Below are 14,310 nucleotides of genomic sequence, written 5' to 3'. Positions count from 1 at the left end.
AATTTAAAATGGATATTTTTTCTGGGTCCAATGTCTGTTTAGTTAAACACTTAGTCTCTTAGTCTTTATGCTATATACGGGGTTTTTCTGCTTTATAAAGTGATATACATTCAAAACGGCCACAATCAAACAACTATATCATTTACATAGCTGCCATGGGAACGGTAGTATATATAAAATTGTTGTAAAAAATGTAAAGAAGTTATAAAAAAATAAGTCTAGCTGTTTTTGCCAATTTCAGCAAACATAAACCGTAATATGCTAAGGTATAATATAATATTTGTAACATCACTTCTGGTTTAATATCTATAATTTAATGTTTTCACTGTATTGTGTATAACAATATATAAAAAAAACTTATACCCTTAAAGAGGTAGATGATAATAAGTCATATTTAAAACCAAATTTCGCATACTTTAAATAGTTTATTAAATTGATTGATATTATTTGTTATTATCGAAATTAAAGGAAGAATGAAAATATAATACAATAATAGCATTTCCTTATATCGAACCTATAACATATTTGTTACTTATCCCTTATTGAGTTCATTATCATATACGATTTCAATGAGGCAAATTAAATCAAAGGGTCAAAGCCGACTAACGATTTTCTCAATCAATCCCTTCCGTGCGAGATTAAGGTCCATAGCAAATGCCAATTGCAACGGCAATTGAAGATCGGATGAGCGGCGGAAACAAACAAACAAGCAAATCGTCTAACTAACCGTTTAAGTTACCGTTTCGGATGTGAGAATTGCAGTTGGAGATCTTGATAAAGCGAGCGATTTTACGCATAATCAAAAAACATCAAAACAACTGGGCTCGGAGGAACGAGAAACTCACACCTCCTCCTTCTCCTCCTCCGCCGCCTTCTACTCCTACTCCTCCTGCGATACGAAGACAGGAGGGTCGGTAGGTAGGCGGATCAGATCAGGTCCTGCGAAAGGGACAGGAGCTAAGCAGCGTGTAATGACGGATGGTTCTCCTCGTTGCTGCGAATGCATCTGTGTTTGTTTCTGTTGGTTAACCTTCCTTCTCGAGGTCGAGGTGTTCGCTGCGGCAATTAAAGCGTATCCTTAGCATTCGCTACGCCGCTAAAAAATTACACCATGACAGGACACAATGCATTCAATGCCAGCCGAGAGGACCTCACAGGACAGCTCAATTTTGTAGCAAAATATTTTTGTTGTCCAGAACGAATCGCAAGTAAAACAGAAAGTCGGCAAGGAGTTGCAAGTAGAGACTGGGGATGGGGTTTTGCCACCCGCCGGCAGTCCTGTGTGTGTGTGTACCGACAGCAGCAGCAGGAGCTCATCAATGCAATAATCGTGTCCATCTAGGGTAGATATAGACACAACCATACCCCCTAGATGAAGCTGTTGCTCCGGGTGCGAATTGTCTGGGATTCGATGTGTGTTTTATTTTTGTGCCGACTGGTCGACTGGCCGCCTATTTGCCCGTTTCCCAAAGGAGGCACAAAAGGTGTGCTGCCACCTTGATATATGTGCGAGTCCCTCTCTGTGGGTTGTGGGTCCTGCGAGTCCAACGAGTCCTCCGAGTCCTGCCCCGCGGCAAAAATCAAGGCGAGTGGCCCCGCTGCGCGACACGGCTGCTTCCTGCAGCAGTTGCTGCACTTACGGTTAGACGCAAGGACGAACTGTCCGTTGTCCGTTGCCCGTTGCCCTTTGGTCCTCGGCTCCGCTATCTGGCCATCTACAGCTGTTTTGGGCTGCCAAACAATGCGGCCATAATTCCGTACGCGCTGCCCACAAAAACAAATGCAGCACAACTCTCGATTTAATTAGCCCGTCAATTGTGCAAGCCCTCGAAACTGAAAAGGGAAAAGGGGAGGCCTAGGTACCGGCCATTGGGCATCGGTCATCGGGATACCCGTGTCGGGAGTACCTGGCCCACTGGGCGGGTGTTTACAAAGGTTTGCCAACCAAACCAGAATTGCAACAGTGGTAAGTCAATAATCCTCGCCGTAATCTCTCCAATAAAAATCAAAATTTTTACAAAAAGTGTTTAAGATTTTACAATAACATTTATGCAAAAATATATATGCCATAATATCTATCATAGAATTAACCAATTAACTGAATAGTTGAAACTTTTTAAAATCCAAAATTAATTAATCCATCCATACTTCACTTAAAGATTTTAATTTTAAAGAATAGGTTGTCAGTCTTGAGGCTGAAATATTGTAGTTCTTAGTTACAGTTATTTTTATATCAATGCAAATATTCTCAAATTTTAATGGTCGACAAACTTAATCTTTTTACTTATACTTTTAAAACATTTGAAATGCAACATTTTCTCATTACGAAATTCATGTTACGACTAGGTAAGTGCTAAAACTAAACCAATATTTACAATTTACATTCATTATCAACGATTAGTGGGTTATGTTTTAATTTAATGTGTACTAATAATACTGTGCACTTTGAAATACTAATTTTAAGTGAAATAAATATTTGGTAGATAAATAACAATGTTAAGGAAAAGGTCAATTACTAAATGGAAAAATTAGCAATTGGTTAATATTAATATATTGTTTTCCAATAAACATGGAATTCGTTTTCTGAGTAGATAGTTCTCGAACCAATATTTTACCTGGATTATCGAAATGTTGTGTTATGCTGGTCATTTCCGTTGATCACTCTCTAAGCCGATTTGAATCTCAGGACTTTTTCGGAGGGGTGAGCAGGCCAAGGCTCAAGGTCATCGGTGGCCTGCCGAGTGCGATAGAGAGAGCAAGGGAGAGGAAAACCCTGGGCACAACGGGCCAGAGTGGGACAGAGACAGGTAGGCAGCGCCTTTTGGGGGACCAGGTAGCCTCTCTTCTTGGCCCACTCTCTCGCTCTCTCTTTGAGTGAGTGGCGCGGATTGGGCTAGCGGGAAATTCGAGTCGCAATGGCGACCGGAGCGTAACCCTGGCCGGCCTGCAGGAGCAAGAGGGATGGCGAGAGGGCAGCCGGTTGGCAGGCAGGCTCTCCAGGTAGGTACACGTATACATGCGCAGGTGGCCCAGAGGATGCGATACCGATCGGCGGGCGCGGGAGCGGGACAGCCTGAGCCTGACACGGCCTGCCGATCTTCGGATCGAATCGGCGGTCTTCTTCTAGCTCGGACCATGGCGTACCGCTCGGCAGCCGCGGCATCGGGCAGCGACGTCGGCAGAGGCTGCCGCTCAGCTCGCCTCAGTTTCCATTTCAGTTTCGGTTTCGGCCTTTTGGCGCTGCTCATCGGGTCGGTAACGCTCTGGCCTGGGTATCCGCAGCCTCTCAGCGAAGAAAGCTGGTCAAATCCAGCGCGGCTTTGGGCTCAGTTCGGTTTCACACTCGGACGCGAGCAGAAGTGTCCGCGAATCAGTCTAAAAACACCAAAGCCCAAAGAACACCATCTGAAACACACAAACGAAAAACTGTTCGTCAAGTGCTTCATATATAAATATATACATTTTTTTTGCGAGTGTTGTGTTGCAAGTGCCGGAAAAAAAGAATCTCGACCACCAATTTGGATTAACACACGGATTTGGAACGCGCAGACGCAAAGCAAACAACGGGGATCCTGCGAGGATCCTGGCCGACTCTATTTTTCAACTATAATGCGGTGTGTGTATTATTTTTAATTTGATCAACACTCAAGAGCACACTCAGGTGGAGAGTGGAGAAAGGATATGCCCAAGGATATTTCAGCAAAAGAACATTCTCCACTCTTCAACTGATTTATCGACGATCAACGATCTAAGAATTCCAACGACAAAGATCCTTCAATGCCAGCAACTGCAACTTAAGAATTAAACAATTTAAATGGATAGTTCAGCTCATGAGGTCCTTGAAATTTTACAATCATTTTGATTATTTAAATTAATTGTATGCAGAGAAAGAAGCCATTAAACGTATATCCTGAATTTACTTTATTTCAAAATGACCTTACACTGAATACGATCTTCAATCGCGCAGTCCCATCAAGATTAAAAAAAGCCATCAAAATTTAACTACAATAGAAAAATTGAAATATACAAAATTAGTTTAAAAGTCCCAAGTTCAAAAGCCAAGTAGCCGCTTTACCGCAATTAAAATCAACCAGTAGCGAAGTTTTTGCGATCGATTTTCTTCTACAGAGCATTTTGCTTCGATCCTTAAAACGAATAGATCCATCTTCAGTATTCGCTCAGGCTACTCTCGAGTTAATTGTCTAAATTAACAAGTTTCCCCCGCCCCCACATACACATATATCGCCCTGGAAAAGACAAAAACAACGAAAAGCGAAAAAAAAGCAGCAAAACAAACGCAGAGAAAATGTTAAAAAAAGCGAACCAAATTGTTCAGACTGTTGTACGGTTGCAGTTGCACTTGCATTGAAGGAGGGTCGGCCAACCATATCCGTCCCGTCACCACGTAGCACGTATCACATATAACGTATAACGTAGCACCACCCAAGCACCAAGAACCCACAAAGAACCCACCAGGAGAACTCACCCAGTCCCCATTGTCGGAGTCGCGGTTAGGAAGTTTCGGAAGTTTCGGATGTTTAGGAAGTTCCGGGATCGTTGATCGTCTAGCGTTGATGCTGAAATCTGCTTAGTTGATTTACTTTTGCATTCTCGATACTCATTGTGTGTCTATATTTCTCCCCTCTCTTTTTTGCCCCCCCCTGTCCCCGTTGTACAACCCCTGTAACTCGCCTGTTTTTGTCGGACTTTGACACGGATTTCGTTAACGGACCTCAGTTGGTTGGCAGTGCGCTGCGACCAGAGCTAAAGGCAGCACCACGGCACCAGGCAAAGGAAACGGAAACGCCAGCGGAAGTGGAAGTGTCTACCATGCGATGGCGATGGCTCGTCCGCTGCTCCTGCTCCTGCTCGCCCTCCTGCTCGCCGCCCAGCTGCCCCATTTGGCGCAGGGGCGCAGCACCCCCACCATCCCCTCCACCAGCAGCGGTGGTCTCACCGTGATCGATACCGACCGCCTGCGCGTTCGCACCACCTCGAGCACCGCCATCTCCTCCAATCAGCCGGCCTCGATCCCGGCCAGCTCCGGTCCGCGCAAGCGCCACCGGAAGCGGAACAGCAATTGGATCGACTATCGCAATTTCGACGAGAACACCACGGCCCTCGAGTGGGCCAATCCCTGCGGGGGCAACTACCATCCCTCGGCGGGGGATCGATTCAATCGCCAGCGGCCCAGGCAGGTGAGTTCGCCCAGTCCAGACCGCTTAACCCCATCTAACCCATTGTCCTCGCCTCCTTACTTTCATCTTTCGCAGAGCTTCAAGCAGTTGAAGCGACACGCCTTCAGGGAGTACCGCAGCTTAAACAGCAGCCAGGATTCGGCCATCGACATCCGCAACATGACCATGTGGTCGCTCCACACGCACAACTACAAGTTCCTTCCCAAGCTCAAGCCCAATTCCACGGTAAGTGAAAGGCAGTATTCTTAAGTCCTGATTTTATTTGGCTCCCGTCTTTGGTACTTTTCAACCATGTTTTTTTTTGGGGTTTTAAAACTGTTAAATCTTGGGTTTTATCTACAATACCCCATCCTATACATATATGAAACCCATATCTAGTTTTTGGATATTTGAATATTTAAAAAAATATAATTGTGGACTTGTATCCTTAAGAGACTATGACTTGCCAATTACCCAAACTCTTATTGTGCCAACTAACTCACCCTCTCCGGTCCTTTCTCTATCCCCCAGATTGCCCTGAAGCGCTGGTACCGCAACATGCAAACGTATGTGGCCAGCTTCGCGTATCTGAGGCGCCAGCAGATCCGCTGGGACCAGCGGTCCATCACCCGCGAATCGAGCACCGCCCGCGAGCTGCGCGAGCTGCTTTTGAGCTCGCGGCGAATCCTCTGCGAACTGGAGACGGCCGTCAACCAGACGCAGAGTCCGCGCCAGAAGCAGCGGCGCAGTGGGGGGGCGGCGGCGGCGGCGGCGTCGGTGGTGGTGGTGGCCACCACTCCCGTCGCGGTGGCCCAGCTGCCGCAGATCTCGCGGCTCGAGATGAACAAGCGTTTGAAGCTGCGCTCCAAGACGGGCGTCTCCGATTTGGGTGGCTCCAGTGGTGGTGCATCATCCCCGGCGGCGGCGGTTGCGGCGGCTGGCGAGGCGGACTCCATCGACATGCGGTTCGTGAAGCACCACTACTACGACTTCCTGCGCACCATGTACCAGCTGCTGAGGCGCGACGGCAAGCGGGTGAAGAGTCGTCCGCGGAAGCACCACCGGAAGCCCAAGAAGAGCCAGAAGAAGAAGCAGCAGCAGCAGCTGGAGCTGGCGGAGCAACTGGAGCAGCGCTGGCGGAGTGCGACGTCGAACGGCAAGGAGTTCAACGAGGTGTCCAAGCCAGTCGCAGGTGGTGCTGTGGCCAACGGCGGTGGTGGAGGAGGCCTCCAATCGACATCTGGCAGACGTGGCAAGCGCCAGTCGAAACGCGTGCGGCGCACGTGAAATTGCGGCTTCCCCTCAGGATACACACCCTCACCCCCTCCCCTGTCATCTTAAGCCCTGTCCCCCCCCCACTCCCCCTTAATTTAACCGTTTATCGATCGATCGTAGCTTAAGTAAATTATTTGATTGCCAGCACAGACTATCGTCCCCATTTAATTGCAAGTATTACACACACATTCCGTATTTATTATATATCATACAACCCCAAAACCGCAGTTGCCGTTCTAGTCATATAAGAGCAGCCGCCAATCACCCCAGCAGGATATGACCCAATGGAAAGTATTATTCGCACCCTCCCATTTTTAGGCACTTGACCTCCATTCAATATTATGTGACCCCCCCCCCCCCAAGTAGACTAAGTAGACTATCCTATCCCCATAGACTAAGCTTCGATCTTAAGGCAAACATTTTTTTTCGTAGGCTAGCTTGTGTTTGACATCTGTGATATAGTGCTTGACTAGTTCGTATTTAACCTAATTGTATATATAGATCGCATGTGCAGCATGTGACTGCATCCATGCCTTCGTATTCCTAAGCTCGCCCTTAGAAATCGATTTTCGTATTTATAGAACCGACCGATATATGAATAAGACAGTGCGAAATAAAGCGAACAATAAAATCAAATCTGAAAATAAATTTTGGTTGTTTTTAATTTTTGGGAAAACAGGACAAGACAATTTTGAGAATAATTTATCTGCGGGTTTTTTCAATGGATAATAATTAATGTTTCCTTAAAATGTATCATTTGTGTTTTGGGGGCTGTTGTTGACCTATATATCTCCAAGTCTCTAAAACCAAGAGCAAATGAAACGTTAATTCAAATGTGATAATATTGCATTTTTTCGAATCATTCAATTTTTTCGATATTCTATTGAAAATGTAGTATTTTATTGGGTAATCATTAGTTAGCTTAACTATTCAAGATATATATTTAAGTGGACATAAGTATACATCAATTCCAATGAGTGTGCCTAAAATGATCGAGTATTTTATATGGTCAATATTTTCGGGAGTATTTAGTATATCCCCTGGGCATCCCACCACTCCGATGCTCTTGACACACTTTCTGGGGACTTGGCGTCTTCCACTTCGCAGGCCTGTCTTTATGGCTCCTCCGTGGGTCATGGGTTTTATGAGCTCCAGCGGCGTCAAACTATTAGCACGCCAGGCCCAGTTCCCCAAGTTCCCCCCCCAACTGCAGAGTTCCCCTCATCGCCATCGCCGCGTATCACCGATCCCCACCTGAGTCTACCTGGCCGAGAAACCAATGAATGGACTGTGATCAATGGAACCAGCACTCAATGAAAGTTCGCGCCAAGTGCAGCACTATAAAGCCGATCACCATCATCAGAGGTGTTTAGTGGATCTGGGGTGTTGGGATCAGGCGGCAGATGAGCTGCCGCTTATCCCCGGGGTTAACTAAAACACGGCTACACTTGTCTTGGTCCTCGGAGTCTCCGTTTGAGACGGAAATCGATTGGTAATTGTGGTGGCAGGACCAGGACGAGTGCCAAATCCCCGCTTTGTTTTAAGCGGATTTAGGCAAATTTACTTTTTAATGCCTTGGCTTATTGCCAAGCTCCGTTTAGGGCGCTTAGTGGCAACTTACGGCCAAGTCCAGCCGGATTATTAGCACTCAGCGAACGGAAGCAGACTGGAGTGTCCTGTAGTGTTTGGCAGTGTTTCGCAGTGTCCTGGAGGAGACTGCTGTTGACATGCAAATGGATTAGCACGAGACGCTGAGCGAAAACATTTCGGCATGCATTATAATGCCGACTAAGCCGTTTATTGATTGCAATCGATTGAAGGAAGTCCTCCAGACTCTAAGCCGCTCCCGGGTTCGTTTTTGAGTTCGAGTTCGAGTTTTCTTGGCCATAGTCCAGTGTCAAGTGTCCCCTTTTTGGCCTGCTCTCTGAGCCCTTTTGGGTAAGTAGGTGTTGTTATGTTTTTAGCTGTCATAAATATTGTAAAACTCGGTAAATATTTAAACAGCGTGCACAATAAAGGCAAATGCCAAGAGGCTCGACGGCCGGGCATCCCGACATCCCGACATTTCGGCATTTCAGCATTTCGGATTCGAGCTCGGGGATTCTGCTGGCTTTGTTTTTGGCCTGGCCATAACGGTGTCTGACTGACTACCTGCTCCTGCTGCTGAAATTTGAATATGTGCCTGGGCGAAAAGATTAACAACATTTAATAACCCATCATTGCGCCGTCCCGCTCCCACACGCATTGTGTCGACAATTTTGCAAGATAACTGCATTTGTGCAGTCCTTTGTGCCGGGCCACTTTTTGCCATTGTCCTGCCATTTTGCGCTCCTCTTTTTTCTTTCTTTCGACCTCACAAATTCCCAATCTCTTTTTGTGTTTTTTATTGTCCTGCGGCACCTTCCAGGAATCCCGTCCTGCGGCGACCTTCGGGCCACAAAACTGCGTCCTGTCTTGCACGGACAGGATATCTGTGTATCTACTTGGCCATTCCTACTCTCATTCCCATTTCCATTTTCATTCCTTTGGCAACTTAACTTACCTTAACACTCAATCGAATGTCCGACAATTGGCAACTCAATTAGGGAATCGATTCAATTACTTGGTTGAGCACTGATAAATCCAATCAATTTGAATTCTTTGAATTATGGTTAATAGAATTTCTATATCCGATTAGGAATCATTGGAGTTGAATTCCCAATTATTCTTGTGCAACTAGTTCACTAGATACCTGTATTTAAGTGGATAAATGCACATTTTTAAATGCACTTTTAGTATGAATCAAAAGGGATGCAAAGTTAAATCAACCAAAAGTGAAAATTAGCCAACATTGATAAGTAGAATATAAAACAACTAAAACAACGTAGATCCATCATATACGCAACAATAAGTAATCAATTAGGGATTCAACAATTGAATCTATTAATTACCGACTCTTTCAATCTGCCTTTCAACGGCAGCCTCAATTGATTCGTTTCTACATACAGGCGACATTCACTTTCCATAAACATGACACTTAATTAAAGATTATTGAGCGTTTTTCAATTCGTATGGCAATTCGTATGCCAACTGCACTGCCATTTTTTAACACCGCCCCGACATCTCAACGCGACCCATTAGGACCCCCCTCCCCCCGCTCACTCTAAAGGGGGAATCCCCCTCCCTCCTCCCCCCCCTTACAATTAGCCATGAGCCATCAGAAGCGCTCGCAATTGAAATTCGATTTGTTTACAAAGCGATTAATTTGTCAAATTGGCCGCGTGATTTGCATTTCAAAGCGTTCGCATTTTAATATTTTTTATGTTTATTATTTTTATCGGCGCTGTCGCTGTCGCTGCCGCGTTGTTATTGTTATTATTATGATCTTTTTACAGTTGTTATTATTTACGTTTGCATAGCCGGCCGGCTTAAGCCCGTGCTCTTTTTGTTGCTGATGTAGTTGTTGTTGTTGTTGCTGGTGGACGACTCGATGACGATATTGACAGGCAGCCAGCGAATCGTTCAGCATATCATTGAAAGCCTCCAAATTCAAGCATATCATTGAAAGCCTCCAAATTCAAGCTGTTTGTTTACGAGAGCAGATCGCATAAGGTTCCCAGGAAAAAACCGCCGATGGATGCAAAAGTTATGGTTCAACAGAAGCTAATGGCTTGAAGTGCTCGAGTATTTGTAAATAATAAAACCAAAAAAAATTAAACATTATTATTTAGAAAAGGAACAAGGTTAAAGGTTAAGCATTAAAACAATTCCTATGTATAATTTATAGGTAATACTTAAGGTGACTTATACGTCTCACAAAGTCAATAAATACATATAAATACATTTAGTATTTCCTATCTTTAGTAGACCAAGTAGTGAGTTCCATCTGGGAATTCCAATTGAAGTCCCTAAATAGCGTCGTTCGCCCCGCTCCTAACGCCTCGTCTTAATTATATAATTTGTGCGCTTGTCTGGTCGGACATATCTTGTTTTTATTAGCATACATTTTAATGGCCATTTATGTAATCTCATAGAGTGTGGCCGCATAAATCTCGCCGGCGGGTTCTCAGACAGTTAAGACCCGGGGCTTGAAGTCTGGTCCCAGGCGGGCCTAAACCAAAAACAAAAAAAAAAAAATAAGAAAAAATTTTGCGTATGACTTAATAAACATGTCGTTGAACTGTCGCCGGCAGCGCAGCTCTTTGCCTGCGGTTTATGGGCTCGCTAGGCTGTGGATTTTTATTTTATTTCATTTTTGAGTTGAGCTGTGTGGAGTTGCGCACCTCGACAAACGCTTTTTAATTGTTTTAATTTTTTTCACTTTGCTGCTTACCCCCACCGAAACGTGCCCCACTCCCCCCTTCGCCAACACCCCTGTGCACATTGAACTTGAGCCGACGGCAAAGAAATAAAAGCAGCTCGGAAGAGCGAACAGCGCAGCACAAAATTTTAATTACCATGAGTAATATTTTATTACACTTTGACACTGAAAGAAAACTGCACAAGAACAAGAACGACCATTGAAGAGGTGAGGTGAACAAAGCGGGCAAGAAACAAGTCGAATGGGGAATACCCTGATCTCAGGCAGATATATCTCCAGAGTGATATATCTGAGATTTCACATCCACATCGCTACGGGGAGTTCCGGGGGGGGGCAATCATCGTTATTAGATACCGTTTCTGAAGAACATACGAGCAGCCGAATCAACAGGGCACAAATCACATAATAAAATGTGCAACAAATTCGTAAATCTCAGCCAGGAGAAAAACAAAAAGAAAAAAAAAAGGAATGAAAAGGGAGCAACAGCGTTTGGCAACTAACTTAAGTAGCGGTAGCAAAAGGCTACTAACATGTTTATGCTACTTTTATGAGGCGGCAATAAAATCGAACCAAGTACGAAAATAAAAATAAAACTCGAAATGAAAAAGGCAAGGGCTATTCGCTCGGTTCGCTCTGTACCAGGATCGCCGGCACTCACACAATGACTTCATCGATTTATAGCGGTCACGAGTGCGGAGTGGACTGGCTTCTCGGTTTTGGTTTTTGGTTTTTAGGTTTTCAGTTTTCGGTTTTCAGTTTTCGGTTTTGGTTATTGCCATTGCCCGTTGCCCATTGCCCATTGCCCATTTGCCATTGCTCATTGCCCATTGCTCTCTAGACCCATAGACCTGAACACGGTTGTGGACATGGGCGACTTGCGCTGCTGCCTTTTATGATGATATTGTTTTGCATTTCGCACACACACAGGACTCTCAGCGGTGGCAGCCACTGTGGGTCGTTCGGTCTTTTGGTCGGTGGTTCGGTGGTGCCGTGGTGCGGTGGTGCGTGCGTGGATTAAGTCTAGGATGCAGTCGAGGGACTGCGGTTCCTGGAAGCCACGGAATAACTCGCGACGCGTACGCGCTCATCCTGCCATGCGTTTTATGGTTTGTCGTCATAATCACCGGCACAGCATCTCGCGGTGCAGCGTCCCTTTTCCACCCCCTCCCCCTTCAGCCAGAGCTACCTTACCGCCGTCCTCAGTCCGCTCGTCCCGCTTGTCCGCTCGTCCGGTTGTCCGTTCACTGCGCCAGTGACACACTCACCCTCCAGACCCAAAAGCAATGCGACTGTCTCTTGATTTATGCAACCTGGCGAACGTGACTCGCCGGAGGAGCTGCCTCCACCTTCCCAAGATTCCGCACCGACTGGCTTCCTTGGGGCTCGTTTGTTTTTGTTAGACATAACGGGGCAGTCAATAAGCTTTTTTATTTCGCATTAATTTCGCATCGACTGCCGGGGCCAAGTGACAAATAACCGAACGAGGCAGGTTCTTATTCATAAGCTCTTGAGAATGTAGGGGGTTATCCTTCTTCCATTTTAATTGAGTAATTCAAGGAGGAATTTTGGGCTTAATTAATCCTTAGCAGTATCTTCGTTTAATTATCATGTAGGGTTTCTTATCATTAAGTATACAATTTGCAATTTCTAACAAGTGACACATAACTTTTCTTCTTGACGTTTCTAAAAAGATTTGATTTTTAAGTATTAAGTATTTAATTAGCCACTAAATTGAGTTCATATTTAAAAGTTAATAAACATCGCACAATTAGCTATTTGTATTCATAAGTAACCAAAGCAGATTCAAATAAAGGATCTGGCAATGATATGAAACGTGGCATTATCATGGCTATCATTCATTGTTTGATCCATTTGTTGCCACCAATTGGTTGGCCCTGTCTTCAGGTGAGGAATTTCGGTTGTGGCCCTACTCTTCATGGCTGATTGAATGCACACACACTCATCTCACTCAAAAGACGCAGAGGGAGACATTAATCACAAATCAAACGGCTACAAATAGAGCAGCGCGCAGTGGAAGATTGGTATTGAGATTCGGATACAGACTGCTGATTCCAATAGCCCTGGGTCGCCCCCCCTACACACCCCCTCCTCTTCTATCGCAATCCGATGCTGCACAAACAAGGCGCAACACTTGACAATGACACAAAGCGTCAACTTTGGCGGCAACAACACCGCTGCACTTGCTGCGCCCATGCACGGGGATTTTGGATGGAGATGGAGATGGATACGGGATCGGGAATGGGGATGGGAACGGGAATGGGAATGGGCTAGAGAATGGGAATGGGAATCGAAATGAGCAGAGATGAGCCCTGAACTGGGCGCAACTGCAGGCCAGATCAAAGCAAGAGTGCCTCAATAATGATAATCATCGCGATCATGATGAGCGACTGTCGTCTTAACAGATCTTCTGCTGCACAAATTCTGACAAGTGAAATAATAAATTTTTCTATATCATCTCGCGCAGGGAGCCGTCGCAGCTATCTCCCTCCCTCGCTCGCATTAAATGGGACACATTTAATACAATTTTCTGATTTCCAGAGTCTTTGTTTTGTACCCTTTTTGAAGGACCCTCAATCAACCCAATCTCCATCAGCGGCTAACCAGGGAGCGGGGCTATATGAAAAGCGGGGCGGGGTAACTGTCGGCACTTGGTGAAAATATTTGTTGTACGCCTCGTTGAACTTGGTTATTTATTTTTTTTTTTTTTTTGTGGGGGGGGAGGCGGCTTAGACGGGACTTAGCTGTCGGGGATTAGCTGATGGATATGGACAAAAACTGGTTAAGAAATGAAATGCCCAAGGCATAACTATATTTTCGGCTATATTACGCCACCGTCTTAGTTTCCGCCAGACCATCTGCACCACATCCTTTAGCCCCTTTACCCCCCTTTTGGCCCTGGCTCTCCATGGGAGTTCACAACGAGATCGTACCGCACGCGTGTATTTGCTATTGTTGGTTAAAAAAAAAAAACAAGACAAGACGAAAACTCATAAAAGGGAGAAACAGAGAGGGCTAGAGAGTTGTAGAGCGAGACAGAGTGATCGGCGGAGAGGTGAGGCCGGAGCGGAACTGATCAAAGTCATTCAAACATGAATGAAGTTCATTAAAAACTGATCAAATCTGTTGGGCGAGAACAATGCAAACAAGACAAGAGCGGCGGAGAAATGCTGATACAACAGGCTCGGAGGGGGGTGGGGGGAGGTTGGTCAGGGGAAGTAAGAGGGGAGGTGGTAAGGAGTACAAAACGATGGGAAAGAAGCAAGAAGTAAAGGCGAGAAAAGAAAGAAAGACACACACACACACGCACACACACACAGACAAACACTCAGACAAAAAGAAAGAAAGAAAGAAGCAGCTGGCAGTGACAATTTCTCACTCTCTCTCGGCCCATCTATCGCCCTCTCCCTCCCTCCGTTCACTTCCTTCTCGCTCACGCCATGTGTGGCAATGTCCTGGATTCGATTCAATTCAATTGCTTGTCCTGAGTTTGTCCCGTCCCTTCTCCTTACACGGCCCTTACAAATGATGACATTTCCT

General features: G+C 45.5%; 1 protein-coding gene across 1 annotated transcript; it reads left to right on the top strand.

The window, feature by feature from the left end:
- Positions 1-3,319: 3,319 nt before the first annotated feature.
- Positions 3,320-6,553, top strand: LOC108044930. The gene is made up of 4 exons (XM_017124097.2): positions 3,320-3,616; positions 4,738-5,198; positions 5,274-5,423; positions 5,709-6,553. The coding sequence occupies exons 1-4, from the start codon at positions 3,610-3,612 to the stop codon at positions 6,462-6,464; spliced, it is 1,374 nt and encodes a 457-aa protein (XP_016979586.1). The 5' UTR covers positions 3,320-3,609; the 3' UTR covers positions 6,465-6,553.
- Positions 6,554-14,310: the final 7,757 nt, after the last annotated feature.

Source organism: Drosophila rhopaloa, unplaced genomic scaffold (genome assembly GCF_018152115.1).
Source record: "Drosophila rhopaloa isolate 14029-0021.01 unplaced genomic scaffold, ASM1815211v1 contig_3, whole genome shotgun sequence".
NCBI classification, from domain to species: domain Eukaryota; kingdom Metazoa; phylum Arthropoda; class Insecta; order Diptera; family Drosophilidae; genus Drosophila; species Drosophila rhopaloa.
This window is presented reverse-complemented; position numbering and strand designations above follow the sequence as displayed.

Excerpts from the sequence above, each read along its gene's own strand:
- LOC108044930 (XM_017124097.2), top strand. Across the intron at positions 5,199-5,273 it reads ATCGCCAGCGGCCCAGGCAG|AGCTTCAAGCAGTTGAAGCG; the intron begins GTGAGTTCGCCC and ends CATCTTTCGCAG. Across the intron at positions 5,424-5,708 it reads AGCTCAAGCCCAATTCCACG|ATTGCCCTGAAGCGCTGGTA; the intron begins GTAAGTGAAAGG and ends TCTATCCCCCAG.